The sequence below is a fragment of the Pogoniulus pusillus genome, chromosome 25 (genome assembly GCF_015220805.1).
Source record: "Pogoniulus pusillus isolate bPogPus1 chromosome 25, bPogPus1.pri, whole genome shotgun sequence".
Taxonomy (NCBI): domain Eukaryota; kingdom Metazoa; phylum Chordata; class Aves; order Piciformes; family Lybiidae; genus Pogoniulus; species Pogoniulus pusillus.
The window spans coordinates 8,164,915-8,184,222 of NC_087288.1; the positions used below are offsets into that span (position 1 = coordinate 8,164,915).

The 19,308-nt window shown below is 49.3% G+C and overlaps 1 protein-coding gene across 1 annotated transcript in view; it reads left to right on the forward strand.

Moving 5' to 3' along the window:
* CAPN14 (calpain 14) overlaps nt 1–19,308 on the forward strand; it is a 33,985-nt gene that overhangs the window by 2,389 nt on the left and 12,288 nt on the right. The window contains exons 2-13 of the mRNA XM_064164064.1: nt 1,936–2,005; nt 5,910–6,028; nt 7,178–7,314; nt 8,365–8,539; nt 10,019–10,084; nt 11,458–11,543; nt 12,761–12,835; nt 13,493–13,656; nt 14,593–14,758; nt 16,760–16,769; nt 17,266–17,468; nt 17,962–17,998. Coding sequence (XP_064020134.1) covers nt 1,936–2,005; nt 5,910–6,028; nt 7,178–7,314; nt 8,365–8,539; nt 10,019–10,084; nt 11,458–11,543; nt 12,761–12,835; nt 13,493–13,656; nt 14,593–14,758; nt 16,760–16,769; nt 17,266–17,468; nt 17,962–17,998 — 1,308 coding nt within the window. The remainder of the gene's footprint in view (nt 1–1,935; nt 2,006–5,909; nt 6,029–7,177; nt 7,315–8,364; nt 8,540–10,018; nt 10,085–11,457; nt 11,544–12,760; nt 12,836–13,492; nt 13,657–14,592; nt 14,759–16,759; nt 16,770–17,265; nt 17,469–17,961; nt 17,999–19,308) is intronic.

Genomic DNA, 19,308 nt, shown 5'->3' on the forward strand with positions numbered 1-19,308 from the left:
TTCCACTCCCATATGTAATTCAGCCTCACAGATGGTTTGTGCTAAGTCAGGATCTGCAGGTGGAGGGAGAGAGCAGTTCTCGGGAGGCTGAGCTGGACTGTGCCAGGCAATGCAGCTGAGGCAGCTGTGTTAGCATAGAGGTATTTGGAAGGGAAAAGTCAACACGAGTCCTGGCATCTACAAAGCCCTTCAGATGTCCTTTCACCCCAGAGGTATTGGAATGGACATGAAACCTCTTCTCTATGTAGTCCACTGTTCTGCTGCTCTAAGCTTGCCTGAAGAAGAAGGCTGCTGTTATCTCTGAATTCCCAACTCAGCCCAGCAAAGGTTCTCTGAGGATGAATGCTTTCATTCCTTCAGTCCCTGTGCTGCAGAGGAAATGCTGAGACTGTCATTCAGCCTGCAGGCTTGTAGCTTGCTGCATCTGTGACTAATGACCTGCAAAACTGAACACCCAGATTCACCAAGGATAGAGGCTGGTGTCTAATTACTGTAACTGCCTTCTCAGGGTTTGCCATTTCTCCATTGCTGCCTCCAGGGGATGCCAACAGTGTGAAAAGTAGCTTGAGCAATTTGTAGGTCGTTAGAGTGAAACGTAAGTTTGACACATAGGTTATTAATTTAACCCCACAGGCACTTGTGAGAAGGGGGAAAAATAACAACATAATTTCTGTCTGAATAATTATTCACAGATCCATTCTTGTCACAGCAACAGGAACTTCTGTAGGAGCCATCAGTTAGTCTGTGGTTCTATTGTCAGTCAGGTCAAGGAGTCATCTGCCAGGTTAGCTGAAAGTCTGAACAGTAATGATTTTACAGCATAGCTTCTTCTGGCTAGAACTTGTCAGTAATCATGGAGAACCAGGACTGGCAGGCCTGAAGGGTTGTCTTCTCAGCCAGGAGTTTGTGGAAAGCAGTGGTGATGCATCTGAGCACCACTGCCTTATGTCAGGGACCAAATTTAGTCTAGGCCAAGCTCAAATGTGTACCCAAGCTTGTGTCAGGTTAGCCAGAGCACATGGTAACATTAGAGTGATATCTGCAACAGAACAATGCCTGGGACAAAGGGACTCTAAGGATTTAGAAAGCGTGGAACAGGCAGAAGAAGTGTTTTGTGTCACCTAAGGGTTTTGCATCCTGGACAACGAACTCACTCAGTTTCCCTGTGGGAGTGCAAGGTCCTGCACCTAGGTCAGGGCAATCCTCAATATCAGTATAGTCTGGGGGATGAGGAGATTGAGAGCAGCCCTGCAGAAGAGGACTTGTAGGTACCTGGTGAGTGAGAAGCTGCGCACAAGCTAACAATGGGCACTTGCAGCCCAGAAGGCCAATGGAAGCCTGAGCTGCAGCAAAAGCAGTGTGGCCAGCAGATGGAGAGGGGATTCTGCCCCTCTGCTCTGGTGAGACCTCACCTGGAGTGATGTGTCCACCTCTAGTGCCCTCAGCACAAGAGAGACAGGGACCTGCTGGAGTGGGTCCAGAGGAGGGTCAACAAGAAGACCTTAGAGCTGCATTTAAATATCTGAAGGAGACCTACAAGAAGGCTGGAGAGGGACTGTTTGGAAGGATCTGTGGCGATAGGATGAAGGGCAGTGGTTTGAAACTGAAGCAGGGGAGACTTAGATTGAACGTCAGGAGGGAGCTCTTCATCATGAGAGTGGTGAAATGCTGGAACAGGTTGCCCAGGGGAGTGGTTGAGGCCTCATCCCTGAAGCCATTCAAGATAAGACTCGATGTGCCCCTGGGCAGCCTGATCTAGCTGGAGGTGTCCCTGCTGAGTGTAGGGGGGTTGGACAAGATGACCTCTGTGGGTCCCTAACCTGATGTAATCCATGAATGAGAAGCTCTACTCACAAGAAGTCCTTGACTTCAAGCTAAACCAGCTCACCTTGCTAACTCGACTCTCCCATTTTGTTCTGGTTGTCTGCTTCCCAGGCTCTGCACCGAAGTCCAGTGTTTTATGCTGCCAACAGGAAGCAGCTTGATCTCTGTCAAGGACTGGTGGGTAAGTAAGATCCTTTGTGTATGTATCCAAATCTTTTTATACTCCTTGGAGTTTTGACTGTGTAAAATGTGAGATAGAAATAGGTGTGCACATACTTCTCTTCACTGAGCTGAGCGTGCTGTGGATAAAGCAATCCTTAAGACGGGTTGGACTCAGAAAGAAGCCTGCCAAGCTTCAAGGCAGGAATGGAGATGAGAGGTGTGTCCACAAGCTGAACTCGCCACTCTCTCTGCTGCCCTCTGTGCATGCAAATACTGCACCGATCCTGCAGTGCTGCTGTTTGACAACTGAACAGAGGGCACAGATGCAGGAAAATCAGAGACTTTTGATATCCTTGTGCCTTAGGCTCAGTATGAGTGTGTTTGCTGTGCTAGTACCTCGGGCTGGGTGTGAGTGTGTATGCTGTGCTGGTGCCTAAGGCTGGGTGTGAGTGTGTTTGCTACGCTGGTACCTAAGGCTGGGTGTGAGTGTGTTTGCTGTGCTGGTGCCTAAGGCTGGGTGTGAGTGTGTTTGCTGTGCTGGTGCCTAAGGCTGGGTGTGAGTGTGTTTGCTGTGCTGGTGCCTAAGGCTGGGTGTGAGTGCGTTTGCTGTGCTGGTGCCTAAGGCTGGGTGTGAGTGTGTTTGCTACGCTGGTACCTAAGGCTGGGTGTGAGTGTGTTTGCTGTGCTGGTGCCTAAGGCTGGGTGTGAGTGTGTTTGCTGTGCTGGTGCCTAAGGCTGGGTGTGAGTGTGTTTGCTGTGCTGGTGCCTAAGGCTGGGTGTGAGTGTGTTTGCTGTGCTGGTACCTAAGGCTGGGTGTGAGTGTGTTTGCTGTGCTGGTGCCTAAGGCTGGGTGTGAGTGTGTTTGCTGTGCTGGTGCCTAAGGCTGGGTGTGAGTGTGTTTGCTGTGCTGGTACCTAAGGCTGGGTGTGAGTGTGTTTGCTGTGCTGGTGCCTGAGGCTGGGTGTGAGTGTGTTTGCTGTGCTGGTGCCTGAGGCTGGGTGTGAGTGTGTTTGCTGTGCTGGTGCCTGAGGCTGGGTGTGAGTGTGTATGCTGTGCTGGTGCCTGAGGCTGGGTGTGAGTGTGTTTGCTGTGCTGGTGCCTAAGGCTGGGTGTGAGTGTGTTTGCTGTGCTGGTGCCTAAGGCTGGGTGTGAGTGTGTTTGCTGTGCTGGTACCTAAGGCTGGGTGTGAGTGTGTTTGCTGTGCTGGTACCTAAGGCTGGGTGTGAGTGTGTTTGCTGTGCTGGTGCCTAAGGCTGGGTGTGAGTGTGTTTGCTGTGCTGGTGCCTAAGGCTGGGTGTGAGTGTGTTTGCTGTGATGGTGCCTAAGGCTGGGTGTGAGTGTGTTTGCTGTGCTGGTGCCTAAGGCTGGGTGTGAGTGTGTTTGCTGTGCTGGTGCCTGAGGCTGGGTGTGAGTGTGTTTGCTGTGCTGGTGCCTAAGGCTGGGTGTGAGTGTGTTTGCTGTGCTGGTACCTAAGGCTGGGTGTGAGTGTGTTTGCTGTGCTGGTGCCTAAGGCTGGGTGTGAGTGTGTTTGCTGTGCTGGTGCCTAAGGCTGGGTGTGAGTGTGTTTGCTGTGCTGGTACCTAAGGCTGGGTGTGAGTGCGTTTGCTACGCTGCTGCCTAAGGCTGGGTGTGAGTGCGTTTGCTGTGCTGGTACCTAAGGCTGGGTGTGAGTGTGTTTGCTGTGCTGGTGCCTAAGGCTGGGTGTGAGTGTGTTTGCTGTGCTGGTGCCTAAGGCTGGGTGTGAGTGTGTTTGCTGTACTGGTACCTAAGGCTGAGTGTGAGTGTGTTTGCTGTGCTGGTGCCTAAGGCTGGGTGTGAGTGTGTTTGCTGTGCTGGTGCCTAAGGCTGGGTGTGAGTGTGTTTGCTGTACTGGTACCTAAGGCTGAGTGTGAGTGTGTTTGCTGTGCTGGTGCCTAAGGCTGGGTGTGAGTGTGTTTGCTACGCTGGTACCTAAGGCTGTGTTTGAGTGTGTTTGCTACGCTGGTGCCTAAGGCTGGGTGTGAGTGTGTTTGCTGTGCTGGTGCCTGAGGCTGGGTGTGAGTGTGTTTGCTGTGCTGGTGCCTAAGGCTGGGTGTGAGTGTGTTTGCTACGCTGCTGCCTAAGGCTGGGTGTGAGTGTGTTTGCTGTGATGGTGCCTAAGGCTGGGTGTGAGTGTGTTTGCTGTGCTGGTGCCTAAGGCTGGGTGTGAGTGTGTTTGCTGTGCTGGTGCCTAAGGCTGGGTGTGAGTGTGTTTGCTGTGCTGGTACCTAAGGCTGGGTGTGAGTGTGTTTGCTGTGCTGGTGCCTAAGGCTGGGTGTGAGTGTGTTTGCTGTGCTGGTGCCTAAGGCTGGGTGTGAGTGTGTTTGCTGTGCTGGTACCTAAGGCTGGGTGTGAGTGCGTTTGCTACGCTGCTGCCTAAGGCTGGGTGTGAGTGCGTTTGCTGTGCTGGTACCTAAGGCTGGGTGTGAGTGTGTTTGCTGTGCTGGTGCCTAAGGCTGGGTGTGAGTGTGTTTGCTGTGCTGGTGCCTAAGGCTGGGTGTGAGTGTGTTTGCTGTACTGGTACCTAAGGCTGAGTGTGAGTGTGTTTGCTGTGCTGGTGCCTAAGGCTGGGTGTGAGTGTGTTTGCTGTGCTGGTGCCTAAGGCTGGGTGTGAGTGTGTTTGCTGTACTGGTACCTAAGGCTGAGTGTGAGTGTGTTTGCTGTGCTGGTGCCTAAGGCTGGGTGTGAGTGTGTTTGCTACGCTGGTACCTAAGGCTGTGTTTGAGTGTGTTTGCTACGCTGGTGCCTAAGGCTGGGTGTGAGTGTGTTTGCTGTGCTGGTGCCTAAGGCTGGGTGTGAGTGTGTTTGCTGTACTGGTACCTAAGGCTGAGTGTGAGTGTGTTTGCTGTGCTGGTGCCTAAGGCTGGGTGTGAGTGTGTTTGCTACGCTGGTGCCTAAGGCTGGGTGTGAGTGTGTTTGCTGTACTGGTACCTAAGGCTGAGTGTGAGTGTGTTTGCTGTGCTGGTGCCTAAGGCTGGGTGTGAGTGTGTTTGCTACGCTGGTACCTAAGGCTGTGTTTGAGTGTGTTTGCTACGCTGGTGCCTAAGGCTGGGTGTGAGTGTGTTTGCTACGCTGGTGCCTAAGGCTGAGTGTGAGTGTGTTTGCTGTACTGGTACCTAAGGCTGAGTGTGAGTGTGTTTGCTGTGCTGGTGCCTAAGGCTGGGTGTGAGTGTGTTTGCTACGCTGGTACCTAAGGCTGTGTTTGAGTGTGTTTGCTACGCTGGTGCCTAAGGCTGGGTGTGAGTGTGTTTGCTGTACTGGTACCTAAGGCTGGGTGTGAGTGTCTTTGCTATGCTGGTACCTAAGGCTGGGTGTGAGTGTGTTTGCTACGCTGGTGCCTAAGGCTGGGTGTGAGTGTGTTTGCTACGCTGGTGCCTAAGGCTGAGTGTGAGTGGCATCTTTGAAATGGGCAGGGGCAGGACAAAAAAGCAGGACTAAATTAATTTTAAAGTGCTTTGAGTCCTTAAAGTCTGATGAGTGCAGTCTCACAAGTGAGATCCTTTGGAAATTATTTTTCTCTTCTGACAAGTGAATGCCTTACAGAGCAGGGAGAATGATTGCTTGTTCAATAGTGTACTTTTATAGAGAACTGAAAAAAAAGCCCAAGCCCTACACAATGTCAGTAGAAACCAGAATCTTTCCACTGAGAGCTATTTCTTGTTAAATTTCTTGGTTAACCAAACAGTATTCAAATGAAAAGATCACAAGAGAACAATTACAGCCCAGTCATGGTTTGCTTAAGTAAAGCACACATCTGGATTGTCACATTTGCTGGGTACTGTTTGGTGTAACTGTAAAGACATCAGCACAGCAGTTCTTCTGCTAAGGCCTTGGTGGTGTTCCTGACCTTGGCTGACAACTCTCACTTTTCAGCCAACTGCATGTGTCCGTTTGTCTTGGCGCAGAGAACTGCTGGTTCCTAGCGGCCCTGGAAGCCCTGACGTTCCACCAGGACATCTTGGCTGCAGTCGTGCCACAAAACCAGAGCTTTGAGAGGAAATATGCTGGCATTTTCCACTTTCGGGTACATCTGCTCCCCCAGAGTGCAGGAGGTCTAGAGAAAGCCTCAATCCTCTTTTGTGTCACACCCTCAGATTATTTCTGTGTGGTTCCCCTTAGTCAGGGGCAAGTGGCCAAAGGGTATCCCAGCTTGGAGAGTGGTCCATCACCCCTCACACAAAAGCAGTGCAGCAGTGGATCAACTACAAGCTGCTCTGAGGATATATCTCTGCGTGGCCCTTCTCTCCAGCCCTGCCTTACCCATATTTTAATCCACACAAAAGTTCTTCTCCATAGTGACAGCAGTTAGCTGGGTTTGAGCAAATCTGCTCTAACTTTCTACCCTTTTGCTCAGCTCTCGATGTAACTCTGCAGTTAGGAACTGCTTCCCCAGCTGTGCCTAATTTTTCTGCCTAATCCTGATAGCATTATAGAATCATAGAATTGTTTTGGTTGGAAAAGCCCCCTAAGATCATCCAGCCCAACCATCAACCTAAGACCACCATGGACATTTAGTCACATCCTGAAGTGCTGTGGTTTCTTGAACACCTCCACCACTTCCCTGGGCAGCCTATTCCAATGCCTAACCACTCTTGCAGCAAATAAATTGTTTCTCATCTCCAACCTAAACGTCCTCAGTACAACTTCAGACCCTTTCCTCTCATTCTATCACCTGATACCAGGGAGAGGAGACCAACCCCACCTCACTCCAACGTCCTTTCAGGGAGTTGTAGAGAGCAGTCAGGTCCCCACTCAGCCTCCTCTTCTCCAGCCTAAACACCCCCAGCTCCCTCAGCTGTTCCTCACCAGCCCTGTTCTCCAGACCCTTCACCAGTTGCATTGCCCTTCTCTGGAAATGCTTCAGCCCCTCAATGTCATTCATTTATTGAGGGCTCCAAAACTGAACCCAGTGTTTGAGTTGCAGCCTCACCAGTGCTGAGCACAGGGACACAATCCCTTCCCTGCTCCTGCTGGCCACACCATTGCCGATCCATGCTTTGTTTTTGCTGCTGGCAGGGTGGGGCTGGGGAGTTGGCTTCGGTGATGACCCAACGGAGCCCTCTCCTCGAGACAGCTTGTCCTGTGCCCACAGCTAGGCTATCTTGCCTTTCCTGTTCTTTCAAGGGGAGGTCTCTTCCAAGGGCAACATCAGCTCATTCTTTTCCCCTGACAGTTCTGGCACTTCGGTGAATGGGTTGACGTGGTGGTTGACGATCGCCTGCCGGTGAACGAGGCGGGAGAGCTGGTCTTTGTTTCCTCAGTCTACAAGAACGTGTTCTGGGGAGCCCTTCTGGAGAAGGCATATGCTAAGTAAGTGACTCATTCCAAGCTATGCAAATAGTCTCTCTGAAAGACGTTGGCTGGTGCCTACGCAGTTTACTCTTGTTTATAAATGGATCTCCTAGGCCTTGCCACATTTGGAGTGTAGGAAATGGCTCTCATCTTGCTGTTACTACACAGTAAAAGCTGCCACTGCTGTAGCTGTTAGCAGTGCAGGCTTCTGAGTTTAAACCCAAGGGTTTAGGGAGAAGGTGTGGAAACAAACATATTCTGGGGAGTTGTCCTCTGAACATTATGGGTTGTGTGGAATGTATTGGCTAGAATGATGCCTTCCTTATCAGTACTGCGGAGGAGTGGAAGGTCACAGGCAGGGATTCTCAAATGTGTATGATTTCTGGTGTGTCTTTTGATGTGTTTTTGACAAACCTCCAGCAAGTTTCACATGGGAGTTTACTGAAGAATTGCACTTTGGTTTTAGTAGAAGTTCCTGCCCTGAGCTCTCCCTAGAACTGAGGTGTTTGATATGTCACATGGCATGGTGAGAGTGCTGCCTTCTCTCTAAGGTGTTTTGTCTACAGTGGTTTATTAGGATTAAGAAGCTGATACAGTTTGTTAATCCTGGGCTGAAATAATCTCTGCAGAGCAAGGAAAATTCCTAGTTCACAGTGAGAAAAAGATCAAAGCAAAGGAGATAAAGCTCAGCTCTTTCCATCTGAGTTATCATTAGAGCAGAAAGAGCAGAGAAAGTTGCTCTGTAGTGGCAAAGAAAATCAGATTGAGCTGTTAAGGCACAGTGTGCCTTTCAAGGCACTGTATCAGTGTCTAGTGATATTTTCAGACAGTTATCAAAGAGGTAGTGCTGGGCATGTTCTCACTAGTGTGCAATGAGGGAGGATAGTGAAGAGTTCCTTTCAGACTATGGCTGGTCTTGGAGGCCATTCTTGGAGGCAATTGGCTAGATTCCTAAATGAGAAACATTTACATGAGTAAGCATAGTAAAACATGCCCATGAGGCACAGCCTTCTTCAACCTATCATCTGTGACTATAACCTCATGTACTGATGTATTTTTTTTTGCTAGACTCTATGGCTCCTATGAAGATCTGCAGATTGGGAGAGTTTCAGAAGCCTTGGTGGATTTTACAGGTGGTGTTAATACCAGGATCAAGCTTGCAGCAGCTCCTCCTGATCTGTGGGATATCCTTACAAGGGCAACCTACAGCAGATCTCTTATGGGCTGTCACACGCATTTAGGGGTAAGACTTGGCATGATAGCAAGTAGTTTCACGGCTAAAAATCTTTCCAGGCCTGTTTCTTGCTACTCAGCCAGGCTTTGTGACTCAGAAAGTATCACAGCTGCCACACATGACTTTCTGGAGAAACAGCATCCTTACAGTCTGCACATGGATTGATTCTCTGCTGTTCTCAGTTCCTTCTTGTTACATTTAGGAACTGTTGGAGCAAGGCCACAGGAGGGTCACAAGGACCATCAAGGCCTGGAGAACCTCTGTGATGAGCATAGGCTGAAGGGGCTGAGATTGTTCAGCCTGGAGAAGAGGAAACTCCAAGGGGGACCTTAGAGCTGCCTTCTAGTTCCTGAAGGGATCCTAAAGGAAGGCTGCAGAGGGACTTTTCATGAGGGTGTCTAGCAACAAGACAAGGGGGAATGGTTTGAAGCTGAGGAAGAGTAAATTTAGGCTGGATCATAGGAAGAAGTTCTTCAGTATGAGGGTGGTGAGATGCTGGAAAAGGTTGCTCAGGAAGGCTGTTGATGCCTTCTCCCTCTGGGTGTTTAAGGCCAGGTTGGATAAGGCCTTGAGCAGCCAAGTCTAGTTGTGAGGTGTCCCTGCCCATGGCAGGGGGGTTGGAGAAGATGATCTCTGAAGGTCCCTTCTAACCTAAGCTATTCTATGGTTCTATGAACTGATTTATCTACCAAAGAGCCACTTTAGTTAATAATTCCTACTGCATTTTCCCTTTTCTGTTAAATACATTTCCCTTTTTTACCTATGGTGAGGCACAGAGACTCGCAGAATAAGCTTATAAGCAAAGATTGAGATGTGTGTGTTGCTCAGAACACGAATTCAGGTCTTGGCTTCCAAGCCTTATGCTAACACTTGAGCTATTGGGAAAATCTGCTGTTCTGAAAATCAAAACTTAACCTCCTGAGCATTTTAAAAGTCAGGTGGTCTCTAGCCAAAGTTCCATGATTCAGGAAGGGACCTTCCTAATCAACCTTCCAGTGCAAACATATTGCAATATATATAGTGTCTGAAAGGGACCTACAGGTAGGCTGGGGAGGGACTGTTTAGAAGGGCTTGTGGTGATAGGATGAGGAGATTTAGGTTGGACATCAGGAGGAAGTTCTTCACAATGAGAGTCGTGAAAGCCTGGAACATGTTTTCCCTGGAGTGTGGTTGAGGTCCCATCCCTGGAGACATTCAAGATCAGACTTAACACAGCCCTGGCCAGCCTGATCTAGCTGGAGGTGTCCCTGGTGAGAGCAGGGGGCTTGGACAAGATGGCCTTTGAGGGTCTTTCCCAACTTGATGCAATCTGTGAATATGATATGTAAAATGCAACTCTTAGAAGCTCAGACTTAATTTATTTTCCAGTTCTAACCATTTTCCATTTACTTAAACAGGTACAGGTCTATGGTATTGATATGAGTCTGCTGTGTGAGTAGGGCTATAAGAAAAGTTTCTTCTCCTTCTGTTTCTCTTTCTTGAATGCAGACAACAAAGGTCCTGAAGAACGGGCTTGTTGCTGGCCATGCCTACACAGTGACTGGTATCAGAAAGGTAAGATTAGCCCTAATGTCCTGGGGCCAGATTTACTGGGGTGTCAGCAATCTTTATTGCAGTTCAGCCCTAAATCAGGACCACTAGGCTACCTCCTCCCTACCAGGCTCTTAGTCTAAGGCTAAAAAAAACAAGGTGCTTGCTAAAGAGTCTCTTTCAAATGTGTCCATGTCAGTGTCTTGACCTCAACTGAAGGCCAAGGATCATAGAACAGCATTTCTCTAAGAGAGAGAATGAGTCACAGGGCTCTGCAGACAGCATCACCTGCAAACACATCTCAGCTGTTAAAGACAAATGGACTGGCCTTGGGGAACGCTGTGAGGATGTGCTGAAACCTAAAGGTGAAAAGCCTTCCTCTGAAGTTAGAGCAGAGGACATAAAGAAGTAAAGATACTGAATGCAAAATATGGAAAGCTGCATAGAAATGTGAGTCAAGGCTAAAGGGGACTGAACTGTGCTCCTTTGTAGAAAGTACTGGGTAGACCCTGCTGATCTTCAGAAGTATCACTGGGAGGCCTCTAAAGATGTTTGTCTAGAGGTGAGGGACAGGAAACTAGTGTCTCAAAGAGTGGGAGAAATCCTGAGCTTTATCCTTCTGGACTGATGGGTCACTATCTTGTCCAGATTCTAAAGGAGGTTGACAAGGATGGCAAATGACTGTGATGAGCTTTGGATATGTGGTATAGCTGTGGATGCAAGCATGGTCAGTTCCTCTAGCAGCAGATACTGGGAAAGCTGGAAGAGATGCTGTGAGTTGGGTGATGCACTCCGGTGTCCCCTATCCACAGCAGGTGGGTGTTAGGTGTGGCGTTTAGCATTGACATGCTGGTCAGTCTGGCTCCTCTTGATGGGATGAAGAGCCAGGCAGGAATAAGGGCCTGAGCAGGTGTGTAGCTGAGATGAAGTGTGCTGTTCTGATGCATGCTACCAGCAAAGCCCCTAGCTGGCCTGGCTGCCTTTTCTCCCACCACAGTATCCTGGTTAAGAAGACGCTAATCTATGTGGTCACCCCATGACCTCCACTGTGCTGTGCCTTTGCACTAGGGTGGGATTTAGCTTTCACAGTAGAACAGTCCTGCCCCCACATCAGCACAAAATGAGCAGATGTTGGAAAGGGAGAGGAATTTACAGCTGAGCCTCCAAGTGAGGAATCTGTGAGGTCTGTAGTTTCAGTTACAGAAGGTAAGATAAACATCTCAATCCCTTTCTGCCTGCACTCAGAGTGGCATGATCATAGATTTTTATCATTGTGCTTCTTGGCATCTATGAGAACAAAAATAGCTTTTGTTAATACCTGACATAGTACAGTGATATAAACAAACAGATGAGAAGTGCTGAGACCTTGGTAAGCACAGTGGTACTGTTTTCTGCAGGTGACTTGTCAATATGGACCAGAAAACCTAGTGAGACTGAGAAATCCGTGGGGGAAAATTGAATGGAAAGGAGACTGGAGTGACAGGTGAGTTTAAAAGCAGAGGATTGTTACTGAGAGGAGATATTTCCTGGAGGAAAGATGCTGCCATCTTCAGGCACGAATTAGTGCTGAAAGCAGAACCAAGTACTTAACTAGCATAGACCCTCTGCTGTCAAAGCAGTGATTGAATGGATTTCGATTTCTCCAGCAGGCAGTGCTCATGTAGTTAGGCTCACTCCGGACATAGAAGTTCAACAAGCTCAGTTCTGCTCCTCCATTCACAGGATGACAGAGGAAACATAATATGAACATCAGATGCTGGCCACGTTGCTGTCATCTGGATGGCACCACAGAAAACTATGTAGGAGGCTCTCAACAGCATGTTTCAGGATACACAGCCCCTTGTCATTGGAGGAACTGTGCAGAGTTCTCCAGGGGTTGCCAAGTGTGGGAGTTGGGTGGCTGCAAAGGAGTCATCCACCGTGGCTATTTGGGGAAGAAGAACTGAGCAGGAGATCAGAAGCTGCACCTAGTGAGAAATACAGGTCCTATATTTGCATCTGCCTGAGTTTTTTCCTCGGGATCCATGAAGGAGAGTGGTTTGCATTCTAGACCATGGACCACTGTAGGCTTGTATCCTGTTTCTCTTTGGAAGCATGTTCTTTCCAAGCTTCACTTCATTGCCTGCACAAAGGCATTTTGCTTAGGTTCAGGGTTGGGGAGGAGGGAAGAGCACAGGGAGGTGTTGGGAATGTGAGTGACTTTCACCTTATCTGCAGAGCAGTAGCTTCTCTGATGCGTGTCTGTCACATAGTGACAAGATGCCAGCTGTTCCTGGTGAATGGCATAATGAGCAACATACTGTAGGCCTGCCTTCTAAATGACTCCCAGCTGCCTCTTGTGCTGCCCTAGTCATTCATTCATTATGCCAAGCACTCTTCCTATTATGCCTCCTTTGACAGAAAATTAACCAACAAGCAGGTCTAGATTTTTATGTTTTAAGTACTTGGAGCTGCATGTGCAAGTGGTTGGGCTGGCTGATGGAAATGCAGCAGTGCTGGCTTCTGCTGGAGAAAACTGGGCCATTTAGCTACATTTCATGGGACCCAAAGTGCTGGTGGAGAGTCTCCAGTGGCGTGGGAAGGATTAATCTGGAGATCTGTGGGGACAGGGATTTGGCCTTTTTAATCTAGAGGAAAGCTATATCCTCTGCCTTGAATTTGAGTCACGTTTGGTCAGTCACGTCATTTATTTGCCCTCAGCTCTTACAAATGGGAACTGCTGAGCCCCAAGGAGAAGATTTTGCTGAGGAAAAACAAGGAGGATGGAGAATTCTGGTAATAGCACAGTCTCTCCTCTTTCTCTGCCAGTAGCTCTGGGGCTGCATCTGGAGATGAAGCAGCACTCTGGCACTCAGGCTGAGGCGTATGTGATCCGCTCGGTAACAGCCTCTGCTTGGCTTTGCTGCTGTCCTCTGCTTGACTATGTGAGAAGCTGTAGCTGTGCTGCCACGGGAAAGCTGCACTGTTCTTCAGTGGCAGCACCGAGAGAAAAGCAGGACACAGGCAACTCTCCCAGGGCTGCTGGAGACGTGGGTAGCTTTCAGCAACTTGTATCCTGCCTTTTTCTTTTAAGGTAGCTTTGGGAAGCTCTTGCTTGCCTTGTTTGGTTGTGGTTTCTCCGCAGCGTCGGCCAGGAGGTGGCAATGTTGTCGCCTGTGTCATTCGGCTGCGCTGCCTTTGTTGGCAACGCTCCTTTCAGAATCTCTGCGCTGCTATCCTGTGCTGAAATGTTGTTCGTGCGCTCGCCACTGCTGCAGGCTGCTGCTGGAGCAGACGCTCCCTTCCTCCCTGCCTCATAAAACATGAGCATTACCATATGTAGCACAGAGCGGCGTGGCTTCGAAGCTCCCTGCTTCCTTCCCTTTCCTTTTCCTAAGCCATATGGAGCGAACTAAACTGCTGACAAGATGTCTCTTGGCACTCTTTTCCCAGGATGTCTCTGCGAGATTTTAAGATTCATTTTGTAGATCTGGTGATCTGTAAATTAACTCCAGACTTGATGAGCCAGGAAGATGGGAAGAAGTGGATGTACTCCCTGAAGAGGGGGAGATGGGTTAAAGGAAGTACAGCAGGAGGAAGTCTCGGGTGCTATAATGGTGAGAGATGCTCTTTTGGGTGACTCTGGGGTAACACTGACTGAGTTGCCAGAACCTTAAACCTGTTATCACAAAGCTGACCACAGTAACAGGTTCTTCCTGCTTCACCCTCCACACAAGCATCAGAAAATAAGAGCTGAAGGACTCTGACCCAGTGGGGCCTGGCTCTTCTCAGTAGTAGCCAGTGACAGGACAGGTGCAAACTAGAGCACAAGAGGTTTCACTTGAACCCCAGGAGAAACTTCCTTATTGTGAGGATGCCAAAGCCTTGACCAGGCTGCCCAGAGAGGTTGTGGAGTTTCCTTTAGTGGAGGCTTTCAAAACCCACCTGGGTGCCACTCCAGGCAACCTGATCTAGCAGGGGATTTTGACTCAATGATCTGCAGAGATCCCTTCCAATCCCTACCATTCTGTGATGCTGCTATCACAGAAGCTGCATCACTCATAAACAGGGGGCAGAGGGCTGGTTATGGTATGGAATGAGCTGTAGGATCCTAGGATCGATTGCCAGTGCTGAGCTTCTTTGGAGCACTAAGCTTGTCTGTAAAAAAATGGCTCCTCAGCACCTTCAGGGAGTGGTGTTTTAAGTGAAGTGAATGGGAACTGCAGAGGCTCAGCCTGTCTGGAAGCAAAGCAGGTGGTGTCTGAAGTCAGCAAGCCCACACACTGGAGGTGCTAGAGCAACAGTGACACATTTCTAAACAAAATGAGTCCTCAGCTGCAGGTTCCTTGTTCCAGAGCCTTCCTCCTCTCTTACACAGCAGTTGCACTGCTAAACTTGTAAACTGTGCCCTAAGAGCAAGCCCCTGTGGAGTCTGGAGATCCAGCCAACCTGTGACCTCTTCAGTCAGATGGCAGGCATCATGTGGGCAGGTAGAAACCAATTTTAAGGTGGAAAATGACATAAAAAAATGTTTTTTTCCCTTTTTTGCTTAGGCAACTTTTGGATGAATCCTCAGTACTGGCTGAATCTTTTACCAACTGAAGATAGCAAGAGAAGCCTGAGTTCCTGCAACGTGGTTATATCCTTGATGCAGAAACACAGCAGCAAACACCGGAACCGAGCTCCTCACCTCTTCATTGGGTTTTCACTCTACAAGGTGTGAATTTACTCTTTTGCCTTTCTTGCTTTCTCCAAAAAGGGACACTTCCAACCCCTGTAAGTTGTAGAGTTTTGCAAGCTGAGAGTTTTGTTGGGGTTTTGTATCCTGGGCTGCATCAGTGTGACCAGCAGGACAAGTGAGCTAATTCTCCCTTTTTACTCCATCTGGAGTACTGTGCCCAGTTCTGGTACTCCAGCACAAGAAGGACACAGAACTGCTGGAGTGGGTCAAGAGGAGGGCCATGAAGACGATCTGCTGGAGAGCCTCCCCTATGGGGACAGGCTGTGAGAGTTGAAATTGTTCAGGCTGGAGACCTTAGAGCAGCCTCCCAGTACCTGAAGGGACTACAGGAAAGCTGGGGAGGGACTTTTTACAAGGGCTTGTAGTGGTAGAATGAGAGGGAATGGATTGAAGCTTGAGGAGGAGACATTTAGGCTGGATATTAGAAAGAAATTCTTGACAGTGGGGGTGGTGAGACACTGGAATAGGTTGGCAAGGGAAGTTGTGGAGGGACTGAGGTTTCTGAAGGCAAAACACCCAGATGGATCTATGCAGCTGCTTCTCAGCAGCAATATGGCTGTGCCGGGCAAGACTCAGAGGGCCCTGTCTGACAGATGCTGTGTTTCTTTCCTTCCTGCAGGTGGACCTACAGGTGAGTCCCTCCTCACCACTTCTGGCTATTTGCTGGGGGACCCGAGCTACTGTCCCTGTGGTGAAAACACTGAAGGTGTGATTGCCTTTGTTCCTTGTCTGGCAGCTAGTAACAGTACGTTTGGATTCAGTGGGGCTCCACAGTAAGTCACTCTTAATATAGAGCTATCCACTGACTCTTGTGAAAAGCAGCCATGTCAGGAAGGCTTAGCAGCTTTAAAAGGGGGCATTAATTCTCTAGCTTCTCTATTCAAAGGTATTAGAAGTATCATCAGTGTTTATCCAACCAGCATTTTGTCCCTGCTGCAGCTGTGGGACGGTGCCCCAGTTCTTGGCTATGTCTAAGCTGGACTCGCTCCAGCTCTTGGAAAAACTAGAGCCACCTTTCTGCTCTGTCTTGGTCTTGGGATGAGATGGGAACAGAGCTTTTGTCCCATACAAGTCAGGGGTTTCTCAGGGAGCTCAGGTTCCCTCCTAGCTGGGGATGCTCTGAAGCTGATGCTCCAAGTGCTTCAAGTTCATCAAGCCAGATGTATTTTTAGCATTTTCTTCAGCTAGAAGCCTTTGGAACCTGAAAGTTAAAGCCTGTTTTAAGTCCCAATTTGGAGGAGGGGACTTGTTAGAGCAGGGAAAAGTTTAGCCTCTTATCTTGAAAGGACCTTTCTTCCACCTTGAGAATCACTTTGATTTTGGGCTGGCTAAGAACTAGTTTGGGTGCCTGGTCAGGGCAGCACAGTTATCTCCCCAGTTACTGCATGGTAACCACAAGGTAAGATGCCACTCCTTCCTGACTTCAGTATTTTGGATGCCATCAGGGTTACAAGTAAGTTACACTTCCTGGCAGAGGGGATCTGAGTGTGACCCTAGCACGCTGCTGTGCTGCACCCCAGGGGGAATGGTGGCAGCCAGGACTTTAATTTCAGGTTTGTAGCAGTTGCCAGGATCGATAGAGAGAGAGATGGCAAGCCCAGAGCATAAAAGGTATTGGAGCAACAGCCAGCAAAGTATTGACTGGAATATAAAAACTTGAATTTTAACATAAGGGGCATGAGAAGGAGTAACCCTCAACCCTTCAGAAGAAAGATTGCTCTATTAGTAAGAAAAATATTGACAAAGGAAGAGAAATAGCATTGCTACTATGGGGCTGTGGACTGAAATGGCTAAGTGTTTTGAGGAGCAGCCAAGATCAGAAGGTGACAGTGGTTTTAGCTAGCAAGGTTATTTATTTGGCTTGTGTACTGGGCACTCTGGCATTAAAAATTAGTTCAGTGTTGCCTGGATCAACATTTTACCCAACGTTCTATTGGACAAAAGTGCCTGCAGAGCAGAGCATCTGTAACAGCTAAGAGTGCCAGGCGGGTGAAGGACACATGGATGGAGTTTGGGCTAGGTTTTAGGTTGCTTCTGCTGTATGCTTGGGTCATAAGTGCTCTGAAAACCCTTCTGCTACCAGATCCCATCTCCAAAGGAGAAGCTGGGGACGAAGTGCAGGGTACCCATGGGATAAGAGAGGTGCTCTGGATAGTGAAGAACAGTTTCCACATCAGTTCCTGCCTGCAGTCATCTCTGCCAGTGTGGAAATGACTTTTGGAGCAGCCACTTTAGAATGACTCCTCCTGCTGTTCCTTGCAAGCACTGTTTCTTGTTGCGAGAAGCCCTGCTCTTTGCCTTGTTATTGTTGGGCAGGGGTAGTGTATAGTGAGAAACATCATGTCTTGGAAGGAGACTGAATCGTTTGGGCCCTGCTACCTGTTTGTGCTGAGGTGTGAAAACAGGTTGTCTGCACCATGCCTGGAGTTCTCCATGTGCCTACTGTCCACCTGGTGCAGAACATGTCTCTCTCCCCTCTTCCCAGTACCAGGAAAGCAACAGAAAGCTACCCCCAGCTTTCTTCAGCCGACACCAGCCTAACAAGCACCAGGTGTTCCTTGATGAACGCGAAGTGACTCAAGACTTCCACCTGGAGCCTGGTGTCTATGTGATTGTCCCATCCACCCTGCAGCCTCAGCAGGAGTCTGAATTCATCCTGAGGGTCTTCTCCAGGAAGCACGTTCTTCGGTGAGAATGTTCCTGTTCCTTGGTCTGGTCTTGCTAATCTAATAGGGGCAGCACAAAGACCTTGCTCTGCCCAGAGCAGCACAATCTCTTCTGGAAGAGGCTGGTTGTGGGTTTCTCCAACCTTAGGGTTCTCAGTGGCTACACCACTGCTTTTGGGCTTATCCTTTCAAGAAGTGTGGGACTAGGCCCACACAAGGGATGCTTGCAGCATGCTCCTGTTTCAGAATGTGGAGAAGAACAACAATTCTATTGCACCATCAGTTTACCAGCAGCTTCTCTGGTGATGCTGGGCTTGTTGAGCAGAAACTGTGCTTTGGAGAAGTCAAATGCCAGCGGTCCCTGGGGAGCTGTGTAGATGTGGGGGCTTCTTCCCTTACTGCAGGGAAAAAAGACATGGGCTGAAAGAGTGAGTTGAGGCCTCATCTGGGAATGGGGGATGGATGCTTCATTGGAGACAAACACTAAACTCTGGCATATCTCTTTGTATCTGCAGGGAAATGGGTGGCAACACCAGTTTCACCCTCTCTAAGGTGAGTACGAGGGAAGTGAGGGATTGGATTTTGTGCGTTGCTCTGCTCCATGGAGAGGCTGAGTGAAAATGTGAGTGCTTGTGTTGCAGCACCTTTGATAGGGCAGCTCAGGTTTACAAGCAGACCCTTGAACCACACGGGCAGATGCAGGCAGATGTGGGGGAGTACCACATTTTTGGAGGCCTTTAGTAGTTGCCTTTTTGCAAACTTCTTTTGGGGAGACCATCTTACTTGCTCTGCAGTCTTTGCTGTTCATGGCTGTTTGCAGACTCCTAGTCCATTCTTGCACTTCTCCCTTCTCCTTTCATGCCTTGAAGACCTGATTCATAAGAATGGTTTGGGTTGGAAGGGACCTTAAAGATCATCTAGTTCCAACCCCCACTGCCATGGGCAGGGACATCTGCCACTAGACCAGGCTGCCTAAGGCTTCATCCAGCCTGGCCTTGAACACCTCCAGGGAGGGAGCATCCACAACTTCTCTGGGCAACCAGCTCCCAGGTTCCAGTGTTTCCCCACTCTTACTGTACAGAATTTCTTCCTAATCCCCAGTCTTGATCTGCCCTCCTCAAGCTTCATTCCCTCCTATCCTATCACTACAAGTCCTTGTAAAAAGGCCCTTCCTGGTCTTCTTACAGACCCCTTTCAGGTACTGGAAGGCTGTTCTGGGACCAACTGATGGAGCAGGTTCTCTTGGGGCCAATAACTGCGCACCTGAGGGATGGCAAAGATCTCAGGTCCAGCCAGCATGGGTTTAGGAAGGGCAGATCCTGCCTTTCTAACCTGATCTCCTTCTATGATCAGGTGACCCGCTTGGTGGATGTGGGGAGGCCTGTGGATGTGGTCTATCTGGACTTCAGCAAGGCCTTTGACACTGTCCCCCACAGCAAACTGCTGGCTAAGCTGTCAGCCCGCGGCTTGGATGGTAACACTCTGTGCTGGGTTAGGAACTGGCTGGAGGGCCGGACCCAGAGAGTGGTGGTGAATGGTGCCACATCCAGCTGGCGGCCAGTCACTAGTGGTGTCCCTCAGGGATCAGTGCTGGGCCCCATCCTCTTTAACATCTTCATAGATAATCTGGATGAGGGCATCGAGTCAGTCATCAGCAAGTTTGCAGATGACACTAAGCTGGGGGCAGATGTGACTGAGCTGGAGGGAAGAAGGGCTCTGCAGCGGGACCTTGACCGCCTGTACAGATGGGCAGAGGCCAATGGGATGGGGTTCAATAGCTCAAAGTGCAGGGTGCTGCACTTTGGCCACAACAACCCCATGCAGAGATACAGGCTGGGGTCGGAGTGGCTGGAGAGCAGCCA